Source organism: Perca flavescens, chromosome 10 (genome assembly GCF_004354835.1).
Source record: "Perca flavescens isolate YP-PL-M2 chromosome 10, PFLA_1.0, whole genome shotgun sequence".
Lineage (NCBI taxonomy): Eukaryota > Metazoa > Chordata > Actinopteri > Perciformes > Percidae > Perca > Perca flavescens.
In genome coordinates this window covers 13,061,639-13,088,542 of record NC_041340.1, presented here as the reverse complement: position 1 = coordinate 13,088,542, position 26,904 = coordinate 13,061,639, and the positions used below count along the sequence as shown (strand labels likewise).

Sequence of the window (26,904 nt, the reverse complement as noted above, 5' to 3'; positions counted from 1 at the left end):
GCAGTTGCTGAATCTGTCTTCAGTTCAGCTCAACAAAGGTCAGTTTAAAAGATTTTCGTCAGATTTTAAGAGACTCTAGTCACCTCATTCCGCTCGCCATTTCCTGGTGAGTCCCGACTGCCCTGCCGCCAACTGAACATGTCAGGTCGACCAAAATGAATGGCGACAGCCCCCCAGACTGACGACGGCACGGGACACAACGAACAGACTCGAGTCACTGACCTCGCCAGACTGTCCAACGGCCGATAATCGGGCCTGTGTGTCCCGGGCTTTACATTCAGCTCTGTCCTGAAGTCTAGCTCCTCATCACAGTTTGTTCCCAGGACTCTGTGTTCCCCCTCCCCCCTGAGCTGTTTGGATGAGATGGGCCGTCTCCACCTTTCAAGCTACAACAGCTAACCAGCAAGTTAACTGTGACTGTCACACACATCATCCAAGATATTGACCCTTCCCCTTAAACTCTATCCCAATAACATTACACCTTGAACTTGGATGCAATGTGTAGAACACACATGTACTTAATACATTGGCTCATTCCATTGAACTTAATCAACTTCCATTGATTTCTGCTAAGTTTTGCAACTTTATATTTCTAGTTATTGACATTTTTCCACCTATGGTTTGGATTTCTGTCTATGGAGGGGTGGCGTCTCTACTTGAAAGATTTTTGGAGGGGACAGCTTGGGCTGGGTCAGAATCACAAAACACAAATTTGACTCAGAGGGCTTTAAAATCCATCCAAAAGACAACACCCTCTATCCTCAGATACTTGATTCAGATGAGGAAAAAGTTCTTTAACAAGGAAAAATTAGGGAGAGAAACCTGAGTAAAAGCAATAGAGGAGGGATATCTCTTCCCGGACAGACAGACATACAATAGATGTCTTACATGCAGAATAGATAGAAGTACGTAGCAATGGTAAAACTATGATATGAAGAAACAGAATGACAATATTATGTACAAAAGTACAAACATAAAAACATAAACATCTTTTTAAACATAAAAAGATTATGGATCAGAGAAGACCTCAGAACTCCTATATACTTTGTGCACCATTTACCATACAGTACATACAAACTTGACTTACGCCTGTGGCCTGAGTCCAATTTCCCCCTTTTATCCAAACACTTCGCTAACACAAACATGTAATCATAACTTTCTAACATACACAACCACTGCCCGGTCCATCTATAGAAATAAAACTGTCATCAGTGGAGACTTGCAACGGCCTTTGTGGGGCTGCAGATTGTTCAAGGCACTGCCCACAGTGGTCTGTTTATCCAGCTGTCTGTCTGGATAAATTCACTTGGCTGGAGGCAGGAAAAGACTCTGTGGTGAAGAAATATATTCCAGGCTCACAATGGATGAAAGGGAGGCAAACTTTAATGTGTAATGAAAGCACTCCGGCTCAGGCAGTCTCTTTTAATGAATGAGCCGGAAGCTGACACATAAAAACCCACTTAAACCTACATGCAGCAAACGTGACCAATCGTATGCATGCACAGACATGCTCACAGATCAAATGGGAAAGGACAAGGAGAGTGACAGTGAATTCTCCCCTGTTGTTTAGAGGTGAAACAAAAAGGAGAAAAGATGATGTTCAGTCATGATGGAGAATCAATAACTAATCCACGTGGATTACTTCAAAGGCACAAGGTGCTCTGGCAACAAGTCCTGCAGGACAGAATAAGACTGTGTGTAACATCATGTGAAAGTGCGGGCCTCAAATTCGGCAATGCCATAAAGCAAAAGAAAGGTGTGCAGATACAATGTTCAGCACAAAGTTCATCTAAAACAGAACTGAATAGTTTAAATAGACTTAATGTATGTAATTTTGTGGCGTTGTTACTGCATAACCTTGGGCTTCGTCGTCCTCATTACTTCTTTTAAACTGAGAAAAAGAGGCAAGAGGAGAGTGCCTAAGTGTATTTCTTAAATAGTTCTCCTGAAGTTCAACAAGTTAAGTTTTTTTGGTTTGAGTGAAAAATACATGGGGGGAATATATATATATGAGATAACACAGCAGCACATTTGGGAAATTTACATATCACAAGGATTTTTACTAAGAGAAAAAATAGTTTTGAATGTATTAACAATTACTTTATTGATACATTATGTAATTATTTGTCAATTGCTGCCTACACCTTTGGTTTACAGTACGTGCTGCTTGAGCCCATAGGAGCATGTCTGTGTGACTCAGTGTAAAGGAGCTCAGCTCTGTGAAGAGCAAATGAACAGCGTGTGCTCTAATGTGGCTCTGGGTTACAGTGGCTGACTCAGCTGTAATGAGATATAAATTAGACGTTGGGTAATTTAGGCTGCTGAGGGAGGGAGGAGGGGGGGGGACAGGAAAGTAGAAAGGAAGGAAGAAGAGGGAAAGTTAGGGAAACACTAGCTGTTATTCCAGGTGATCCACATTAACTTGAGTCTTCTCCCTCTCCATCACGGTTTCCTTCCTTCTTTTCCCTCTGAAACTGCTTTCTGATACCTGATGTATTACCCTAGCTGAGGCTTAAAATGCTCCTTAACACCCATGGTAAACCCACACAGGACCTGATTTGAGCTCTTCTCAGGACTGTGTGGGTGTTTATAGACTGTGTACCTTAGTTTGTTGCACCTGTTAGGACGGGACAAATGACCCCTTTGTCTTTGTTTTTAATAAATGGGATCACGTGAGCTGAACGTACTTAACGTAATTCCTGCATAGCTACACCAAACCACAACCAGATGCCACGTTCATGTCATAAAGTCACGATAAGCAGTTTCAAACTTGTGAGTAGCGTTTACATCAACGTATAAGTTGTAATAGCAACTGAGAAACCTCTTAAAGCTGCAATGAATACAACTTGGCTGTAAATAATCCACAATTTCCTGATAAAACAAAACAAGCATGGATGCTTTACCAAAACCCAACGTTTATAGATATAGTGCTATATTGTCAAAACACAGCATTTTTAGACCTCACACGACCGATTGTCCAGTCATAGCACTGTCTTGAGTTGTCCGGTGAAGTAATGAATCTTGCCTGTCTCTACCATCCATCCCATATTGATAGGTGAAAACACCTGTGCGGGTGTGCAGGCCCTTATCCTTTTTCACAGCAGACATCTTGGCAAGATATAACAGGAAAGGCATGGGTGTAATTTATAACATTAAAATCCACAGCATGCCATTTAGGTGAACAAGTTCCAGGGTCCTGGTATTGTGCATCACCGGCTGGCTCACTGACGTAGCTTACTGGGAGACATGATGGAACTGGGGTCAAATGAGTTTGATCTGTACTTTTCCTGCTATTACAGGTCAAAATGTCTGCTGTGAAAAAGATTTATTCTTTTACGCACAGATCAACAACTGGTCTCTTACCTTTCCTTTCCATTACACAAAAACAGTCCAAAACCAACTAAATGCACCTGTTTTCAAGTAAGACTGTGGGCCAAAACTGGCAGAGGGCCTGATTAAATGTAAGATCAGTTTATTTGACATTTCTTTACAGCAGACATTTTGACTTACCAAACACAGGTGCAGCTAATAACATCACTAATTGCTGCATTCGATTTATGTGTGCCAGTTTCAGGGCTCTGACATTGCACATGCTGCATCGCCGGTACGGCTTAATGACGCACTTAAAACGGAACAGAGCTGCTTTGGCAAGTTCAAATGTCAGCTGTAAAAAAGGCCTTCAAAAACTGCAAAGTTCAAGAGAAGGAAATAATTAAAAAAAAAAATTGCCGGTGCAACACAGATGTCTTCTTACTTGATGGTTTTATTTCTTAAGGTGCATAACAATGACTAACGTTTCGATGTATGATTACATCTTCATTAAGAGAACGAAGTTGGCATCTTTAGTGCACATTTCATCTGAAGAACACACTTTTGAATAGATGTGTGTGTCCAGCATCCAGAGTTCACCTCTAACATTAAGTTCAGTTCCTCCACTTCCCTTTATGAGAAGTGCCATTTGTGTGTGTGTGTGTGTGCGCGCGTGTGTGTCCCTTAATATTTTTCCAGGAGTGCATTTGGGAGACCGTTCCTCTCCAAGTGCACACACACACACACACACACACACACACACACACACACACACACACACACACACACACACACACACACACACACACACACACACACACACACACACACACACACACACACACACACACACACACACACACACACACACACACACACACACACACACACAGGAGCCTGGCATATCAAATATGAAAGTGCATTTCAGCTAAGAAGTGGGAAGTGATTTATAAAAGGCTTTAGGGAAAGGCTTTCTACTGAGGATAGAAAAAAGAATAACTCTTCAGGGATGGAGAGTGGGAGGGTGCCGCTGAACTTACTGTTATAGATAGCAAAGCAATCAGTAAGGCTGAATATCATAGTGGCAGATCAGAACACAGTAGATTAACCTTACAAAATGCTCATTGGAGGTTGTAATAATACAGGAGAAACAATGAAAAAGTCTTCCATTTGTTTTTAAACAAAACACTTTGCTATGTCTTATAGTGAAAATAGCCAGAGGGGGAAAAAAACCCAAAATCAATCAAATGTTTATGATATGATAGGAGTACGAGCAGCTCTGAATTGAATACATCTACATAAAATGTTGCTGTTGCAAAATTATATTAAATTAGACGGAAGGACATCAGATAAATACACTAACACATTTGAAAATATAAAAGCCTGTCTATGATGCTTCCAGAAACAGTATCTGTGCCGGTGGTATATTGAAATAAACTTTCAACACAAAGGCGTCTGTAGTTCTGGTTTAGGTGTTGAGTGTGGTAAGGTTTAGGCAGTGTGGTACCTGGCATGAGTTGCTGTCCAGTGATTCCGATGGGAGGCATCCCCAGGTTGTTCATGGCTGTTGCCCAGGCGTTGGGGTCTGACATGGGCATCGTCATCGAGTTGGAGTCCATTGTCATGTTGCAGATACCTTCTGCAGAAAGACACACAAAAAAAGGGGAGCAGAGAGAAAAGTCAGTATCATTCCGGTCACCGATAAATCATCATGATACAGGGTCATGCCAGAAGAGGAATCGTGCTACGGTCACTGACTGAGGTAGAAGATTGTTTTCAACAGTGTGGCGCTGTCATGGCATCTCCTGCCGCTTCCACTCTATAAATCCTCCTTTGATTTTGTGTTCTGTCTGAGCGAAGATAAGAGCCGAGCCCACTGTGATTCTGCAGTCAGCTTGACAACATAGTGATTTCAACAACCACTGCCATTAACAATCTACTCATCCTGTTGTTGCAGTTTGTTCCGTTTCACTTTCAGGTTGGAAATACTGTAGTATGACCCGAAAGATCTGTCACACGAAAGTAGAACTCCTGCTCGTCACAAGCAGATAAAAAAAACAGGAATGGATTCATATATCTACACACAAAATGTAGACCAATGAGTACTCCAGTGAAAGAGCTGAGCGTTCATTTGCAAGCCGGAGTAAGAAAATAATACAGCGTAAAACAAGATTATGCTATTGATGCTATCAGGCATTTGCCAGGCGCTCTTCTACTAAACCTGGAAAGAAAATCTCCAATTTAGCAGGACAAATACACACACATCACCTCAAACTCACATGGTTCTTTTTGCCAAGTGTTGCCTAATAAAGCAAACCCATTTAGATCCCCATAATAAAAACCCTACAGTAAAGTCAACATGAACGCATCATACATCCACCAGCGGCTCATTCTCCCAGTCTGCAGTATATTTCACAGCTCTAAATGCTTTTTAATTCTCTCCTCTGGTCGACCTCTTTCTCTCTGTCAGACCTGTAAATTGCTGTGACTGCTGGCTGAGTCAAGCTGCCCTTTCTCTCTTCTGATGCCAAAGCCAACACTACTGTTAATAATGAAAAGTGCAGCATCCTGCACACACTTCACACCTCAGAAGGTCTGTGGCAGAGCCTACTGTGGAGGGAACACTATAACATTAGTATTCCTGGTGTTCAGACACAGCTGGCATTATGTGTAATAATGTTATTTGCCTCTTTGCCCCCCCTCTGAGCTACTAATTTCAAAGCTGTCTGCTGTCCCTGCCATGGAGAGGCCTGATAAAACCGGCTGTGTCTGTGTGTCGCTGTAATAATGCTGCTGACGAGGACTTCACCAGCTTGTTAACTAACACAGCCCTATTAACAGGGGACACTTTTGAGGACTTGAAATGAAGGAGGAGAGGAGTGGTGGTGAGCTGTTTTATAGCTATTTTATTACAGTTTACAGTGCATTAACTGCATTCATTGTAGTGCTCATGGATACACACACTCACAAACAGTCTTCTTGCTTGGCTTAATGATTATTATAGCTGGGCAAAAAAAATCCACATGTTGATGATGTTGTTTATGATATAGAATTCAACATGGTCTGAGATTTGGTAATTGTAATATTGAGATATCCTAAATGTTGACTTACATTCTACGTTACAGTTACTGTAAGTGATAGAAGCTATTTAATATAGTATAATATATACATTTTTTTATAAAAAAAAATCAACACATTTTATGACAAATTATGTTGAAAGTTTCCTTGAGCAACAGTTGTGATGCAAATGATATTCTTATACATTGACATTGAGGTATTTCTTTTGAGATATCACAATCAGGGCTGAGAGCCTGTTATTTTTCATTATCGATCAATCTTTTGATAATTTTTTCGATTGAGGATTCATTTTTATTTGGACCGCTGGTTAGGCAAAACAAAGATATTCAATTTACATTAATAATAAATACATCATCTAATTCTATTTTGGACAAATATGACTTTGACGTGAAAAAAATCTAAATGTCTATTTGTGCTCCCATCTAATCTATTGAATTGTGTGTGAAAACACAACAAGGCATTGGCCTTTGATGGGGAATCATTGGACATCAATAGCTTTCCAAAGACCTTTCAGCAGAATTAATTCCTGTTCCTCACTGGAGGTCAGTGTTGTTATTGACTGGGCTAACATTCAAAAGCCTGGATGGCGCATAGAGCACATTAAAGCGTACTGCAAGTGCTGGGTCAAGTGAACTACAGTGGCCTTTAGGCCCTGCTGACAATTGTCACACACCCTTCAGTTCATCTGTCTGCCCCGGTGCTCCCATTCATTTAGTGCATCCAATTCCTGTGCCACCCTCTTTCTCGTCATTGTCCTTAACTCTGTTCTTTTCTTTTTTCTGTTGCCCGCCCTGCATCGACTCAACTGCCATCCATTGTCTCATGTTTTCCCAACACACACACACACATATTCCTCCATGAATCAATTATACTCTTCAGAGTTGCAGCTCTATGCATCAATAACTGAGGGCTTTTGAGTTTGGTATGGCAAAGTGACCTTGAGGGCAGGAGTCAGCCTTGGCTCTACTTAAAGGAACCATCCTACACCATCACATCAATATATAGAGCCGAGGGAGGAACAGCAAACAGCTGCTAAGAAAACCAACACATGGATAAACTCGTGCGAGCACACACCACAGGAACAGATACACACAACACATAAGTTAACCTTGCCAAAGAGAAGGAATAGAAGCCAGGGACAATACTGCCAATGAGGGAATCAACGTTGGTAAATATTTTTAACTAAAAACATGGACTCTGCTTTGCTGTTTTGAAGCCAACTGTTTGCATGGAATGAAAATTACCTAACTGAATCCCAGCATTTTGTTGTTTATTCCGAGGTCAAATGATCAGAGAAACTATAAGAAAAAAATAAGCCTAGTTATTTTCAGCTGTTGGCTCAATTTAGCTTAAACTCATACATATGCCACATCTAATTATATAAACAGAACAATCTAATCATGCTAAGACCTCAAGACACAGAGATCCAAATGTAGAGCTCCGTAGACCCAAGCTTAATATGCGTGTAGTCTGGTTAAGTAGAGCTAGGTGGAGGTTACATTTATCTCCTCTCACAAGACGTCAACATAAGAGTTTCCAAATGTGGTGGGCAAAGTACAATCACCAAATAAACAGACTTATTGTGAAAATAACATCATATAAGACAACTCAATGAGTACAATTATATGCACTGATGTATATTACAAATGTAACACTGAGGTAATAAACATATTCAAAATGTGATTTTAAGGGTATAAAGCTAAATGATAACTCTCCAAAAAATGCAATATAGAGCTGAAATTAATTAGTCGATCAATACTTTACATTAGTCATTATGAGCACCTATAATCAATTGGCAACTATTTTGATAATCGATCAGTAGTTCAAGTCATTTTTTTAAGCAAAAATGCCATAAATTAACTGGTTCCATCTTCTTAAAAGGTGACTATTTTCTTTGTTTCCTTCTATGATATTAAATAGTTGCATTTCAAACTGTTGCTTGGACAAAACAAGCAATTTAAATATGGCAACTTAGATTCGTGGAAATTGTGATGGACATAATTTACAATTTGCAACTCTACACCAGTATCATCATGATACATTTCTGCGTGGATACTGGCCATGGCAATTAAAGCGATAGTGATTTCAATTCAGCTGGGGTCTACACCAGCCCAAAGCTTCCCTGATACTCACTCTCTGCGGGCTATGACCGCCATTTAGCTTCCCTAAAAGCTCCCCCAGGAGGTAGATAGGAAATTAAGTCATTTTAAGGCCCATTGGCTGTAAGCCCCAACAGCAGGCAGAGAAACACTTGGGGCCATTTAGTCTAAAATGCACATGGTTTTAACAGCTAACTACAGGCTTATTACAGCCTTTAGAGACGTAATTCAAGAGGCTGCTCAAAAGATGAGGGGCCGAAACAAAAAAGGGTAAGAAAAGGTTGCTTTTAATAGACAGATGTGATGCTGACCAGACAAAATAACAGAAAGAAGAGATAGATAATAGAAGTGACCTTAAATTGAACTGGACATTGCAGCAATGAATAAAGCACAGAGACCCGATGATAGTCATTACCACAAAGTAGGAATTGAGAAAACCTACAATTAGTGTATAATAGAATGTCATCGCTGAAAACAAAAGTGGTTGAGCAGATAGATGAGCGTAATTAAAGGTCCAGTGTGTTTAGTTGTTCATTATCAAAATCTGTGTTGCCCCTTCACAAACTTGTCCTTTTTCATGAATATTTACCTCCACCATCAATTCCAAGTATTCCTTTTGGCTTGAAATTTTACATTTGCATGAACTGGGGTAGACGCTCCATATTCATGCACCATCTTGAAATACGTTAGCCGGTAAGGCCTTTCGCGTTTTCGCTGTCACATGATAAACTCCCAGGTGCTGCTAATGCTGCTAATGGGTATCGTAGCTTCCCGGCCCCGGCAAGTTTGAAGAAGGAAACATGGAGGACCACACGTATTCAAAATCCAAATTCCAGGAACATGAGTCCTCTTCTTTGCCCAGAAAAAGAAAACGGCTATTGAAAAGAGCAAGAGACCGGATTTTTGAAGCGTGAAGGCTACCGTAGCTGTAATACGTACTTTGAACTGCGTGGTGCGAGAGAGTTGATTGCGATATATGATCTCAACGCTAGATGGGAGAAATTCAAAGTTTCAATATGTCCTCTCCACCCAAAGGGAAAAATAAAAAACTCCAAATAATTGTTGCTGGCTACTTTCTGATTCTGAGACACAACATTGGAGGAGATGTCTGCCATCTGCAAGGCTGTGTGAAGTGTCCATACTTATGCATGGTGCTTTCCATGCTTCTTCAGTGCACAATTTCTCTCTGAGAGTGGATGCCTCTTTGAGCTTAATCTTCTCCTGAATACAGGTCTGTATGTTTGTCTATGTGGTATGTCAGAAAAGCACTTTTGGGGTCATCTGGAAAAATATGTCATCACAATGAGAGAAGAAGTTAAAACCATGAAGATAAGATGTATGCATTAGTAGAAAAACCCTGTTTAAAGGGTACAACTTTATCACTGATAAATTATCAAAGCCTACTGAAACTAGAGAAATGTGTTCTTAAAGATTACTATATTATGCTTCAATTACTTATGTGCCACACACACACACACACACACACACACACACACACACACACACACACACACACACACACACACACACACACACACACACACACACACACACACACACAGAGTGTCTGTTTAATAATGTATGACTGCTCTTCTCTCCACTTCTTTGATCTGTAAATTACGATAAAACTGGTAGGGGTCTGGTGATTAGTTATGTCACAGTGAAGAGTGCCCTGAGTGTTACACTACACCACATCTCATTTAGGACCAGAAACGACGACAACAAAGTGAAGATGTAAAGATGACAGTAGAGGCCTGAAGACAGCCAGGTCTCATGTGAGATATAAAAAAAAAAAAAAAAAAAAAAAAAAAAAAAAAGTGGAAGGAACTCTCTCTGCCATTTCTCTTTCAATCATTTCGATGTATTCTGAGATATTCAAAAATGCTCCTGCCAAGAAGGAGACAGATACTGACCACATGTTACACCTCATTATGTACGGTTATGGTTGTTACTATGGCAGAACATTGCTTGCAAAGAGTGTGCTTTGGATGCTATTGTCTTTGACTGGTTAGTGCCGGTTGGCAATAGGACACTACATATTGTAAAATAATCCTATATAACTGCCAATTATAAAACAAACCGCATCAATGTGATGAATTTTCTTAATTTATCAGGTAATTATTTCAATGAAGTAGACAAAACAGTCTGTTTCTAAAGTGACATTCCAGAAAAAGTATAAGGATATGTATTGCTATCGCAATATAAAGTTACATATATTGTCAGGGCTTGACATTAACTTTTTGAGGCACTTGTCCTTCGGACAAGTACATTTACGTTTCACTTGTCCATGAACAAAAGTCACTTGTCCGGGTAAAGATTAATCATTTTATAATTTTTTTTGTTTTGCTAATGCAGAATTTGAAGAAACCATTGAAAGCGTCACTATCAACATTAATACAATTCAGTTTAAACAGTAGAAACAAATGTGTCCCAAGAATAGATTTCCCCTTCAACAAGAAAAAAGGATCTCCAGACTCATAATACAAAGTTATACTTTGCACGCCGGTGTGCAGAAGTTAATATATTGAGATTCTAAGTGAATATTTTAAAGTTTCTCATTACTTTCAGATTTCTAGTCAATATTCTAAGTTACTATGTCAATATATTGAGATATTTTGAGATATTGAGTCAAAATATTGAGATTGTAAGTCAATATTTTGAATGTTCTCATTGCTTTGAGATTCTTAGTCAATATTCTGAGTTACTAAGTCAATATATTGAGATACTGAACCAATATGTTGAGTTACTAAGTCAATATATTACGATACTAAGCAAATATATTGAGATTAAGTCAATATTTTATAGTTTCTCATTACTTTGATATTCTTTGTTTATATTCTGAGATACTGAGTCAATATATTGAGATACTAATTCAATATTTTGACCAGAGGTAGGGGTGACTTGAACTTATACTATATCTAAAATAATTTTGTAGACATAACAATGGATTTTGCCACTAAATGTTGGTGTCAACGTGTTTTTTTATTTTCTTTCTACAATTTCACTTACCAAGGGATCCTTTAAAAAGGTGTAGCTACTTTACAGTTGATTATTACCTGATATTTAATCCGCTACAAACGAGTAGCGGAGCAGCTAGTAACGTTACGAGGCAGAGAGCCAGCCGTCAAGAGTCAAATTAACTTCATGCTTCATCCGCACAAAGCACACTTGTATCGCCACGAGTGACAGCTTTATTCGGCTCGTTTTCTGTGAACGATGTGGGGACGGAGTAACGTTAAAGCGTAGTTAGCATGCTAACGTTAGCTAACTAACACCGGTTGCCTGGGTTGCTGGTTCCGCGGTGCTTTCATGCTGTATTGCTTACAGAGAAGGAGCTGAACAGTGGGCTGGGTCTAACGTCAGCGGTCCGCTCTCCTGCTGCTGCTGGGTCTAACGTTAGTTAATGTATTTGTTTCAAATCGGTAAAGTAAAATCTGTAACATAAACGGAATGAATGGCACATAATAACGTATATAATGCTTCATCCACACAAAGCACATTGCTATCGCCACGAGTGACTTCTGTTTTCAGCTTGTTTTCTGTGAACGATGTGGCGAGGAGGTAACGTTAAGGTGGAGTTAGCAAGCTAACACCAGCTAGCTCGCCGTGCTTTCATGCTGCTTCGTTTTCGGAGAATGCGCTGAACAGCGGGCTGGGTCTAACGTTAGCGGCCCGCCGACCCGCTGCCCGGGATTGTGGGGTAAAATATGTATTTGTTTCAATTCTGTAACATTGACAAAAAGAGTAGCATTTTGATTTGTTTGAGTTTTAACTTGTCCAGTGGGGCAAGTAAATTTCTCTTCCACTTGTCCTACAAAAAATCCACTTGTCCCGGACAAGCGGACAAGCCTTAATGTCGAGCCCTGATTGTGATAGAGGATTTTCTCCATATCATCCACTGATAGTGACAGGTGGTGGTGGTAACGAGACACTGCATCAGCAAAGGCAGGGATGAAGAGAACTGCTATCACGTAAACGAGGATGTAAACAAATACGGCTTTGCAAATTTAGATTGAGTTTATTGTTAGACCTAAAGGATATATACTTTGTGTAAACAGAAACTTTGTTTCCAAAAACACTCCACAGGGTACCTTTAAGTTGACCGGAATCTTTAATGAGATATTACAACAATTAATAGGTTTTAGAGGCTAAACAATGTAAAACAAGACTTGCTTGTTAAATTTCATTTTTTTCATTACTGAAACTACAAGAGTGATGGCTTTATACGGTTATAGAAAAAAGTAATTTCATTGCCCTCCAAAACTGAGTGAGAGACGTCTTGCAATTTCCTGCACATAGACTTTGAATTCTGTGTGATCATAATACTGAAGCCCTAAAGACCTGCTGAAAAATGAGCTGAATGCAGAGACAAGGCTCCGTTGCAAATAAATCCATTGCAATTTGATGGCTGGGAGTTAATCTATGTTGCCTCTGTGTCCAACAGACATGAAGTGTGTCTGTATGTATGGGACCACTGCTTTAGCGAGGTGGTGGCAGCGGAGATTGTCAAATCAAATTACAGTCTCCAAAATTGGTTTGGAGAAACTAACCTGAACCCAATCCATAGCAGAGGTGACTGAAACGCCAACTCTGACATAACACTAAAAGAGTCATGCCTATCCAACCAATATTATAGTCCAATGAGGTGCTCCCGCTCATAGAAATGCGGCCATTTGCGGTACTCATGATTAAGTCTTGTGAGTCAAAGTGCACCCTATCGTACACATCCTCCACACATGATTCATGTCATTTCAGATTGCACACACATTCATATAGATCTAAAGAAGACAAATGAAAGCAGACCAGTCGCAAATACACACCACATCAAACTGCCAATCACCACAAAGCAATCAATCTGTGTACACTGCCTCTGCTTTCAATAAACTGCTGATTTTCTGTTTTATCTTTTGGGCTACACCACAGTGAAGAGTCCTGATCATGTGTTGACCCATAATGAGTGAGAATGTAATTATATCTAAATATTTGTAATTTTAGCTCTGCAGCAAGTCAATATAACTTTCTATCTGTGGGCATGCAGATGTCGCACAAGAATTAATTCACCCACCCCTGCAGAGTCCCAACTGCTCTTACTGCTACAGTGTTTACATTAAACATGATCAAAATCACCCTTATATGCATTCATCCCAACAAATCCCCCACATTGAGAGGGATTGAGTAATATTGCGGACATAATAAACCAACAAATTAAAGCTGCTCTGTCATGACTACAACAATCTTCCCTCGGCAACTACAGCTAAATGCCTAAGTACAATTCCCTAGATTAGTTTAAGCTCTTGGCTTGCCGAACACTGAAGAAGGCTAGTTATTATAAATAATGTACAATTAGATTTAGCTATGAAGCAAAGACTGATGCAATACTAGTGCACACCAATAGCTGCAGAGCCATACACCCCTGATAGGACAAGCGTTTTTCTTTATTGATAAATTTATAGTATTTTACATGCACAGGCAGAGAAAAAGAGATGCACCGCAAACATCAGCAATGACCTTTCTATCTTACTGAAGACTTTCCTGTGTAGAGTATTAATTGCGTTATCTGGAGCTATTTATATACAAATGGAACAGAGGCACTTGTGTTTGTGTCAATTGTCAAGGAGGAACATCCGTTCCTGGACAGGAGCATGACTCTCTCCTTCCTTATCGGGCTGAGAGGTGACAGACAAGAACAGATTACTCTGATATCTGGGAGGTGGGGAGAAAGGGGGACAAAATCGCATGAAAGGGAGAAAAAGAAGAGAGATCTTAAACACACCACATCTATACTATCAAAGGACTCAAAATACTATGATGTGAGGTTGTCTGTGGAATATATAATACAACAAACAGGGCTTGACTATAAAAGTGCTACATGTCTGTTAAACTGGTGTTTGGTGAAGCGATCAATAACGACTACGTGGCACACAGCCTTGTGAGCTTTCTGAAATGCTATCATTTGAATGCCTTGATTAGATGGTAGCCGCATTGTGAGGATAAAGTGTAAGCAGCAAAGTGTGCTGCTGTGCTTGGACAATGCAAAGTGATTAGGTATTTGGAGGTGGCAATAATCAAACTTTATACTTGGGCCTCCAATGTTGTTGATTTGTTGTTGTTGTTCCCAGATATACTGCCGTTAGATTCTGACATTTTTGATTGGTCAGAATAACTAAAATGATATGCTGAGGTGACATTGATAGATGCAAGTCTTTACCTGCAAGCAGAACCGAGTTCAACCCAGAAATGATGCAACAAGTCAGTGTTGCTAAGAAATCTGGGCGGTTTGTGTGAGCTTGGCTTGGAAACATACTCCTCATCTGGAAACACTGCTTGTAGTACTAATCCTACATTTCCCATGAACACTATGTTGTGATGTGGCATAACTGTTGGCTACGTGCCTAACGTGTGCAGTATCGATTACAAGAAAACAAAAAACATATGGCCTGTGAAAATGTTATTGACTGGCAACTTTAAAAATCTACTAGCCATGTTGGCTAGTGATCAAAAAAGTTCATTTAAAGCCCTGATCACCACCATGTCAACAGCCTTTGTGCAGCCTCCTCACACGGTAGGAAAGGCTATGTTGATGTACGTGTTTTTTTTTTTATTAATGTACATGGAAATTCAGACTTCTTAAGTTAATTCTTGACCATCTATTCCTCTATTCTAAAGCATGTATCACACTGTAGTTTCGGAAAAAAAAGCTTTCTCTCGAGTTAAAAAGTCTGTTGAAAAGCTCTGCTGTAATCATCAATACTGGAAGCCTCCTTGACTAAGACACTACTTATGCAGGAAAATGACTACATGAGTAACAGGATGCAGGAGCACAGTGACTGTAGCATTGATCTTAACGATGTAACAAAACAGCTGCTACTAATATGAAAGAATGATGAGCTCTAAGAGACAGGAAGTTACTTTAATGAACAATGTTTGCTGAGATGGCTTCAGACATCTTTCTGTCCACACTGACAGCAGTGAAGATCTGCTCAATTACAGAGACGCTGATTACTGTACTGTGTTTCAGTCACACCTGCAACACAGATGGGACATCTGTGAGACAAACATTAAGGATGGGAGTAGGTCTCTTTTTCATTTGTTGCCTTATTAATTTGAACATGCACAATGAATTACTGAAGCAAAACCCTATTGTCATTTACTGGCATATTCATTTAAACATGCACAATGAACCAGTGAAGTACAACATAAAGCTATATACAGCTTGACACAAAATATGCTTCCAGGCCATAAGAAATATTTGAGATGTGCATTTTATTCCAAATCTATCCTACATTTGGACTGTACTCGTAAAAAAAAAAAAAGTCCAACAGACTCATTACTGGGCAGGAGAAATGCTATCTCATTTTAATGTGCAAATGATGCACAGCATCTATTTCACTGTACTGGAGGGGGTAGATGAGTGACAACGGTAGCGACTATGAATCTGAAATATGTTTATGATGGCCAAGCTGTCACATCAGTAAAAAAATCAGTAAATCACACTGATTTGTGAGTGCAATCTAATACTCAGTGTGGTAGAGATGTGAAGACACTGACTATATTACAAGAATAACAATCTAAAGAGGAGGGACGTAATTGGCAATTTGATCATTTAAAGTGAGTAGTCCAAAAGGATAAAATCCTGCAAGACCTGAGACAATAATTTATGTGAAGCACATAGTTAAGTGCATAAAAATGAACTGCTTCAACCAGATGAAATAATTTTAACATCTGTGCATGTACCATATGAGCAACCAGGGATCAATAAAGCATCCTATGACTTTTATTAGATAAAATTGACAAGTCTGAAATTGGCTCCGACACAGTGAACCTCATCAGTGTATTGTTGGGACTATGTTGGCTAACTTGGAGCATTTAGTGACTCTTTTGATGGCATTACACAAGCAGATACACGTTCTAGTGCAGGTACTGTATGTGGATCTATGCATGGCTATTTTATGCTCTACTATTTCAACATAAGAATTTATTGTAGTTATTTATTTTATGAAAATTTTGTAATATTAGTGCATTTATGCTCTCATCTTCCCCTGTTTTTATTCTAGGCTTTTCCGTGAGAAGAGACAGGGAACTTTGTGCAACTGACCACCATATGAATGCTTAGTTAGGCCCACTACACATCTATACTTTGAGTAACTTGATCAATGTGTCACCAGGAGTCCATTTACTGAGCAAACAAGAAAACTCAGCCTATCGAAAAAAGGTCCAAAAACACTAGAGCCGTTCACTACTGTTTTTGAAGTAGTTTGTGACACATACCCACGAGAGCAGTCACAGATCAGCTACTCCTAAATAGTGCCACCAGTCAGACCACGGATGCTACAACTCAAACTGCCATTTCTTTTATATTTCCTCTTCTTTTTTTTACACTACAATCATGATAAGTTAAAACTGTATAAAATGTAAAATCAAGTTAAGAAAAATATCAATAAATAGTCATAGAAGGAAGAACCTCTACTACGAATGTTACGATGGAAATTGTGTTTTCATTTAGATGGATAGAGATAGGTACTTTATTCATCCCGAGGGAAATTTTATTTAATAAATTTTATTTTAACACATACTGTATACTCCGATTCATTCATTTTAGTTATATTTGCCGTGAATAAATTCTGCAATTCAAAAAAGTATTACAACTTTTAGCCTGTTTAATTATAACAGGAATTGAACTGAGTCCCTCACAAGAAGTCATTGGGAAACATTCCTGCAGCATTTCAACAAAGTGCATAATTCCACAATGATACGACAACAGGGAGTAAAAACTTATATGTTCCAATTTGATAAATTCACGGGCTGCTCAACTTTCACATGAGCTAATCTCCTGAGGCTTCATCCGGAGCGAGGAACGTCATTGGAAATGAATTTAGATAAAGATGGGGTCTAATTAAGTAAGACAGCTAGGTTTATATATATGCTATAATAATTGAACACTCTCACTCATCCATTATGCATTACATTTGAAACGTGACTTATCATAAGCAATTTTGTCTTTAAATCAAACTATTTTCAGACAAAGCGAAATAACCAGCAAGTAAAACACGAAATGTAACAAGTAGCAGAGGTATATCTAACGTTAACATCAAAAGGTAAGTGAACTCTATAAAAGGTAAGACTCAATCAACTTTTAGCAAAAACAGAACAATGCAACAGAGAATTCATTTACACCACAAAGAAAAAATCCAACACTACAGTATCTCGTCGCTCTCAGACAGATTCAGTGGTTCATAGACAGACAAATGGAGACCCCATTAATGAGTTCATCTTGAGGGTTAAAGTGAGAGATATGAAGCGATTTGAGCAGATATGAGGAGAAAAGAACAGAAAAGAAATAAACGGCATCGGACAGGCAGCTAAACATTAGCGAGGTTAGTGTTCTTTACCCACTACCTCAGTAGATTCACACTCATTAAATTAGAAACCACACAAGAACAAGATGCATTACTGAAGAGCAGCTCAGGGTCCACTTAATAGGAAAGGACATTTATGCTATTGTGCCAATCAAGTCCTACTATGTCTAACAGTCTATTTGACTAATATTCAACCTGCAGGGATTGACAGGAAGTTTCGAAAGGTTTTCCCTGATGCATCTCGTCAATTTAGTAAGTTAGTGACGATAGACACAATCTTTAAATACACACATATAATTACACATACTCAAACGAAGGCTTAAATAAAATACACACAGCAATACACACACAATGCCATGGCACTCAGGTGTCAGAACATAAAATGCAATGGTGCATACCATGTGTCGGTTTGGGTTCAAATTCTGCTTGGGAATTTGTTAAATGTCATATATCTCTCTCTCACTTAAAGTGATGGTTCGGAGTAATGTCACCCTAGGGTCCTTTGCACCGTGACCTTGAGCCAAACAACCCCCCAGAAGCTTTTTTCACCTGCGTCGAACTTTGGGAGAGTTAGCGTTATCAGCTGAAGAGCTTAGCGCAGGGGCTAATGGATCCACGTTTGTATCTCGTAAGTTACCCCACTAATAATGCCTGAAATGATACCAAACTTCTACACTAGTACAAATAGGTTATGCACTCATAAAACGATGGATTGAAAAGTTTGTAAGTACACCAGAAGTTTATGTAAATAACACTTGCCTGTTGGCTTCTGCTCTCTGCTGTTGCTGCTGCTACAGAGCAGTTAGAGTGCTTAGGGACATCTACAAATTACAACACCGAAAAGAGATACAACAAAAATATTTATTAATTTAACTTTTTTTTTTTAAGTAAGTGCTGTAGTATAACTAGCAGGAGACAAGTTATAATTGAGGTAAGTTTGGAGACATTACCTTATTTAATCATTAAATTAATGAATATTTATATTTTTCTGTGTTGTTATTTGTAGACGTCCCTAAGCACTTGTCTTACTGCGGTAGCAGTAGCAGCAGCAACTGCAGAGAGCAGAAGCCAGCAGGCAAGTGTTATTTACATAAACTTCTGGTGTACTTACAAACTTTCCAATCCATCGTTTTATGAGTGCATAACCTATTTGTACTAGTGTAGAAATTTGGTATCATTTTGGGTATTATTAGTGGGGTAACTTACAAGATACAAACGTGGATCCATTAGCCCCTGCACGAAGCTATTCAGCTGATAACGCTAACTCTCCCAATGTTCGACCCAGGTGAAAAAAGCTTCTGGGGGGTTGTTTGGCTCAAGGTCATGGTGCAAAGGACCCTAGGGTGAAATTACTCCGAACCATCACTTTAATGTTTCCACAAGAGACTACTACTAATACGTGCAACTAAGCATCTCAACCTTTTCTTGGTTGGCTCCGTCCCCCATCATTTATCTGAAATTGCCTCTAATGATCAAAACACAATGCCAAAGCAACAGAAAGCAAAGACAAGAGGATCAATAAAAATTCTGAAAGCTTTGTTTGCCAACTGAGGGTGGATCAGATGGTGTCTTGGACGAGGAGAATAAAAGAAAAGCCTCCAGATTCAGGGCAAAAACAATGCATCATATCCAAACTGTACTATTGTCTATTGTACAGAGCCGGTTAAATCTGATGGGAAGATGAACAGCTGTGCGAAATAATTAATCCCACATGCAATGTCTAGCACGCAAGTTGTCTCAGACTAAAACTCCTGCTCTGTGCTGAGAGGTTGCTATCCAAAACAATTTACAGCAGGGACATGAGATTGGCATCCTCGGATTTATTGCTTATGTGTAATTTGATACGTCTTTGTTGAGATTTAGAAATTGAATCTGCTTCCAGAGTGGAAGCAGGTTTTAACCTTCATTATCCAAATTGTTTTCATTACAAAAGGTCACAATTTATGACATGACATTTGTTTGAAAATTTAAAATAAAAAATTGCCGTAATCAATACAATGAGCTCCATCGTGACCTGCTGAGAACTTCATTAGTACAAACCCTTTCTCCTCTTTTCTTGCGTTTACCTTTCATTGCCCTTTAATTTCATTTTCATAATGTTGTGTTTGTATACATCATCTCTCAAAACAAAAGGAGGTTATTGGCATCAAGTATGTTTTAATAACTTTACCCAGGTCTTGATTTGTCATTAGGCAAACTCTTTTATAAGAGGAAGGAGAAGGGAAGACTTCAAGGAAAGGAAGTGTCATAGAGAAATCCACCGTCTTTCCCCAGAAGATCCACAGACAGAAATCTCTAGAGTGACCAAGTGTGAAGTTCTGAGGGCCTAATTAATTTCCTCCTCAGTGCTGTCATTCTTTATGTCCTACATTGTTCCCCAATGAATATGGAGAAGAAAAGAAAAGTATACGATTCTTCTTGCTATACAGTGTGAGGATATATTTTTAATCTAAAGAAATCTGAGAACATATGCAGCCAGATGGGGGACCTAATATGATGAGACTGGAAAATTCAGAACCCAAGCAATGTCCATTAAGGTGGCCTCCTGAGGTGATACGATTTTAAGCGGTGAACATTGAAATACAAAATGATGTTCAGGATTCAAAACCTTGAACCCAATAAGTTACATCAGATGAATAATCCTCAGTTATTTTAACACTCTAAAATATCCAGACAGCCTGTTTCCAGTTTGTAGAAGTTTGTTGTTTAACAAGTACTCACTACACCACCAAACCCTTGTTTAGTACAAGACGCATAAATTGAATGTGTCTATTGATGCCTGAAGGACAGCTTGACACCCTCTAGGAGAAAAAAAAACAGGCTGGAGAGCTTCTTTAAATTTTTTTTTCTCTCTCTCTCTCCTTTGAAGTTTAAACTGTCAGAACAAGAGACAAAAGCTGTGGGACTGTCATTCTTTGTTGTGGTAAAGGCAATAAAAGTGCCATAAGTCCTCATAGCTTGTTATATTTTGCCACGCTTCGAGAGAAAACATCTTTGATGGTCACGGTTAATCAACAGCTGGAAAAGTCCTGAAGCAAAATGTTTTCCGAGTCTATGACAGACACTGCTTTTTTCCACAATTCAGCCTCCTAAATATATAATGAATGTCCACTGAATAACCTTGAATGCATAGTCAGTTACATTTTTTTTTAATTGGGAAACTTTCTTACATCATATTAAAAAAGTATTTAACCGCTGGAAAGAGAGTCTTTTTCATAAAACTAAGCTGTCTACGCAGTAGAATGGTGCAAAACATTTTTAAATTGGTGCTACATGGCCAGAGAAAACCGAGAAAAGGAACAGTGTTCAATAATACCTTTTGCTCAAAGGGTAGAAAACCTACAACTACCAGAATGCACTGCACGGCACCAGACCAATAAACGCTCCTGGTGGTGGGTGACGTAATGCGGGTAACGTTGCAAAAAGCAATATTGCGGCCGGCTGGTAATAAACAATCTTGTATTACATTTACAAAGTAAGCTAAAATAGGTTTCTAAAAAACATTGTAGGCGAGAAATAGGCAATATAGTAACAGAGTCTTAGTTTATAGTAACAGAGTCTTAGTTTATAGAACACATATACATATATATAGATAGATAGATAGCTAGATAGATAGTTTATTGATTAGCGCTGTCTCCATTTTTGCAATAGAGAAAAATGGTATGGCGCTCACTTCCTGTTCACAAACTCGTATATCTCCCAAACTGGCACTAAAGTGCACTAAAATATGTTTCTGAAAACATTTTAGGCGAGAAGTAGGCAACACAGTAACATAATCTTGGTTTATATTTGAATAGCACTGTCTAGGTTTACAGTTTAATCTGTGTTCGGTCTGAGTTTGAGAGAGAGGGGCAGCTCTCTCTGTTGATATGCTCCTATACTCTTTGTGTCCGTAGGCGGGAGTACAACGTGTAGTTCGAGCAACAGCCTTTGAGCAAGCCAAAATCCAGGGTCAGGTTTCGAGATAGGAGATGAGAACGGAGATCTGGGCGCTGGGGTAAGTGGAACGAGGCAGGGGTTACAATCTCCCTCCACCTGTCATAACAGGAAGGGATACTACCGATTAGTGCATTATTATAACATTCCATTTTTAGAGGCTGGAACCAGATCATGTTTGGCGCTTTTTCTTCTACTCAAAACGGTTAATCATAAATGATAAATGGATTATTCAACTCATTATTTTAGCTATAATTATGTTATCATAATTCCATATTAACAACAACAACAACATACTGAAAACTACATCCACTGAAGAAGACAATGAGATGTGGCTGAAAGCTTCAGAAACACCAAGTAAGGTGACATTGTGCTTACCTGTCTGTATATAATAGAAGTGTCTATAGTGTACATATTTCTATTATTACTCTTATTCTTTTCTATTTCTTATTATAAGTTTTCATATATTTTTTTCTATTCTATTTCTATTTAATGTGTATTTTCCTTATTCTGTTGTGAATTGTTTTGAGATGATGTAATAAGGGAATTTCCCCAGTGTAGGATCAATACAGTCTATCTTATCTTATCTTAGATTGAGACACTACATGATGGAAATATAGTAAAGACTTACAGTTAACCATATAGTTTTAAATGTGCAGGCATGCTGCTAGACAGGCCGGCATACTCCCAATCTCGTGGGAACTCAAGGGTTTTGTCTTCCTAACCCTAAGTTGGATGGAGAGGAACCGAGATAAATGCCTTCACCCAGTTAGTACTCACACACACCCACGTACCCTCCCATAGACAGGCTCTGGGAGCTGTAGCAAGTGTAGCAAGATATCAAAAGAAGCAGTTTGTTCACCAGGCAAAGCTTCTTGTGCATTCCGACTAAAAACAAGAAGCATAATTGCTTCCTTGAGATCAATAAAAAAAGATGCCTGCTGTGCATGATACAGACAATAAGGAACAATGGCCTGCAGTTCATGGAGGACATACAGAAAGTTAGGTTAGGAGAGAAGTGGGGACTTTAAGTGTATTAATTACACAGAGATCTAGGCTAAGGACACAATAGCACAAAAATATCTTCATCAGCAGTTCCAGCTCAAGCCCAAGAGACTTCGGGCTACTTCTGCCAGCTAAAACATCTGCTAAATCTATGAGTATGGCCTGAAACATGGCCAAGTGGAAACACATTTCCACTAAAAAAAGTTTGGGTTGGATTTAGCAGAATAAAGGTGTCCATTACTGAGTACAGCACAGGGGTATGGCAGAAAAATTAATCTTTGAGACATGACAAGCCTGGTGCCGCCAGGACATGGATAGAAGACGCTATAGGTAGATAATGAAAGAATGGGTCTGTGAGGGTATACCTCATAATGGCATATATGGGTCATCAACACCATTGTTCCCTGTTCACGACCTCCTACTTAGCTTAGATCTGATTAGGGTTTGGTAACGTTCTTTTTATACCGGTGATAAAACAGAGAACAAAGAACAGCTTGTTTATTGCTAAGGCCATATGGTCAAATTCAAATATTTTAAATATAATAACTTTTATATATATCCATCCATCCATCTTCATCCATCTCCACCCGCTTATCCAGGGTAGGGTCGCGGGGGCAGCAGCTCCAACAGGGGACCCCAAACTTCCCTTTCCTGATTATATATATATCTATCTCAAGTGGCCGAAAAAAAATCAGCTATTGCAGGTTTAAATATACATTCCAAATTAACAACAATCGCAGTTAAAAGTTTGGGGGAAACGTTCTCATTTAATATTAAACCAATAATTTAATGTGGGAATAGTTTCATCAGATTTGATTGAAAGTGGCCTGGCAACATACATTAACAAGCCACAAATACAGTTTCAATACAGTAATTTTGATTTCAGTGCTAAACTTTGATTGATGCACAAAATACGTGACTTGCCTTTTTCTCTAAATTAGCCTCAATCAAACCAGTGAGAAGAGCACAGATAAAACAGCACAGACAGAAATGTCTGTTGTGAAATAACCAACACCGGTGGAAATAGTGTCCGCATTTATAGTAAGAAATTGGTTGAGAAAATATGTTTTTAGGGCCATTAAACAGTATTTTTCCGGTCTAAAAGTTTGTCATAGCCAGTATGCCAATCCCTGTCTGGAATAGTATCTCTGTAAAACAAAGTTCAGGCCCTGGATTTAGCCCCATCCGCCCACCAACTCCTGAGCTGTTGTCATTGCACCATGCTGCTGACTGCTGCAGCAGCTGACAGCATCTTATCAGCAGCTGCCAATTACAACATGGGAATCTTATCAGCGGTAGCCAATTAGAACCAGGGGAGTTGCTGTGAGGAAATGTCAACAGCTCAGTGAACTTGCCAGGGCTCTTATCTGGCCCCGCCTCTCCATCCAGGCAGCTTTCTTTGAGTCGCAGTAACGGCTGCTGGTGCAATGTTGTGACAAGAAGGGCTGGAGGTACTGTAGCAGGGTTTCAAAAGAGCAAGTCGCCCAGTAAGACTTCATACTTTTGGAAAACTGAAATATTTTAGTCTGCTTTTGACAGTTGAGGACTAGAAACCCACAAAATCCTTTCATTATTCACTTGGCACCAGCTGTGTGTGTGTGTGTGTGTGTGTGTGTGTGTGTGTGTGTGTGTGTTTAGACTGAATACAGAAGCTTACACAAGATATTGAAAACTAAATCAAAGATAACTGAGAAGTGTGGAACACAATGCATGTGGTTATTTATAAGACAGGCTTCTCAGATTGATTACAGTGTAAGAGATAGAGACATTACTTTCTCCTTTTCACAGCTTCTTGACATGGATGACAGGTAATAAACATCTGTTCACCAGTCTCAACCAAAGAATCAATGACATGCTTCTGCATCTATTTAAATTTTTTTTTAGACTTCTTTATTTAAAAGGGACAACACACTTTAATCAACATGGGCAGAGTCCAACATGTAAATGTGCTAGATTTAGCCATGCAGGCTAATTTTCATCTGCAGCCCTATAGCAGGTTGATGGTTTAAAATAAAACAGATAAGCTAAAACAATACAACACATAAGCATAAAACAAGAACACATAAGCATAGACAAGTAAAATTACACGACTATTCCAGATCATGACAGCTGGCAGGTTGATGGCATGAGAAAAACACAACACAAGTAGCATACAGTAGACACAGGTAAAAGTGCACAGACACACATTAAAACACATAAAAAAAACACAGAAGCACCAAGAACATACAGAGACACTAGCGACATAGCGACAAAGACAAACACATTATTCCAGATTACGGCAGCATATCTCTTTTCTAGAACAACTGAAGACCCGTAAAGAGTGAAGGACAAATCCATTGTTACTGTTTTTCTGTCTATTTATACAGAACTGATCAAATTTTTTTCAATTGGCAAATTGTGTCAGCTCTAATTTGGAAGCAATATTGTGGAAAGGGGGGCGTTGAGGTGCCTTTGGGGGGCATTTGTTTTAAGGCGAGTTTACACCAAAGGTTCACAACCATTTGAGTTTACACTTGTAACACAGTGGTCTGCAATTAGTGTATCTTTAGGCTTTGTGTGGTGCAGCTCCGTGTTGCCTTCATGGGAACGGGGGGGTAAGGGAGCTGGATAATGAATAGGGGGGCGCTGGTCCCAAAAAGGTTGAGAACCACTGATCTACACTCACATTAAGCCTCCTTCACACAGCAATGAATGTTCCCATTGCACTTTTGTTCACTAAGCTTAATGAAGACAATAAGATCCAATAAATGTACCTCATGTGTCTTATAATATTTATTATTATTATTTATATGGCATTCTTCCCTCTTTTGTACCACTGTAGAACATATACCTTGGCTGGCACTGTTATGCAATTCAAAATCCTACAAACATGATAAGTACTACTTCAATAATGGCAAGAAAAATAAGAGGGGATGACAAGACATGATGCTTTTACGGTCACTCCAATGGCTGTGAGGCACATTTCTGTCATCATCAATTGCATCATTGGTCATTGAAACTTAATGGAGACACATAACAGCATGGTCTAGCTTTTAAGACCACATCAGACAGAGACCTCCAGAGTCATGGAGCATTGAATGAATCATGGTCTGGTGCTTTCTCTAGTAAAGCTTTCAGAATGGAGGTCACTGCAGTTATTTGAATGGTTCATCATTTCTCTAATGGAGGTATGGTTGACTAGAGCCATGAGAGAAACCTGCAGTGGCAGCAACATAATGCAGACCAACTAATGCCTAGTAAACCCTTCTTTCTACTGGCTTGAAATAGAACCGACACCACAGCAAAGACATTTCCTGTGTGGTTGTAAGCATTCCCACTGGACAGTCACAGCGGTTAACTGCTGACCCCCAGTATGATGGCTTTGAGTGAGAGAAAGGCCAAACCATGACTTTCTCTGTATTCAGCCAGAATGTGCCTTCAGGGTTCAACATGTGTGCTTGCATCTCTGTCCATATGTTGACTGACTCATATTTTTATTTCTAAAGCCACTCTGGGAAAACTGCCATTAGATCTCTGAGAAGTGATTTCACAGACTTAACGTTAAAATCATTATTTCAGATCACAAGACATATTTCTGCTGTCTATATCACATGTCGAAAGAAATGGGAAAAAATGTATTTTTGTTCTACTACTACTAAATGAATGATAAGTGTCTGTCCTTTGTTAATCATTTCTGTTAGCTTATTATAGTAGTCTCATCTGTTTTTAGTATAGTTTTATCCATTGCCTAGTTTTGTTTAGTTGTGTGTCTGCAACTTTTTATACCATTTTTATACCATGGTCTAGGCCAGGTCTCCTTCCAACCTCCAACCTCAATAGGACTTAGCTGGTTAAATAAAAGAGAAAAAACTAAAAAGTAAGACTGCAACTAAATGATTTTCGTTATAGCTAATCTGCCTATTATTTTCTCCATTAAGTGTTTGGTTTATAAAATATCAGAAATATAGTGAAGAATGCCAGTTACAATTTCTTATAGTGCAATTTGCTTCTTTTGTATTTTTTGTATTCATTAGTTTTTTATTGCTTGTTTTGAACTACAAACAACTGTTTTAGCTCTATTAGATAGTGACTCAAACCTCCAACTCGTCATCAACATAAGCAACACAGGTCAGGATAACGCA

At 39.0% G+C, this 26,904-nt stretch overlaps 1 protein-coding gene across 6 annotated transcripts in view; it reads right to left on the bottom strand.

Moving 5' to 3' along the window:
• The window catches only part of enox2 (ecto-NOX disulfide-thiol exchanger 2), a 189,522-nt gene that overhangs the window by 54,442 nt on the left and 108,176 nt on the right, over positions 1 to 26,904 (bottom strand). For all 6 annotated transcript variants that reach the window (XM_028589142.1, XM_028589138.1, XM_028589137.1 and 3 more), the window contains one exon: positions 4,817 to 4,948. In XM_028589142.1, the coding sequence (XP_028444943.1) occupies positions 4,817 to 4,948 (132 nt within the window). The remainder of the gene's footprint in view (positions 1 to 4,816; positions 4,949 to 26,904) is intronic.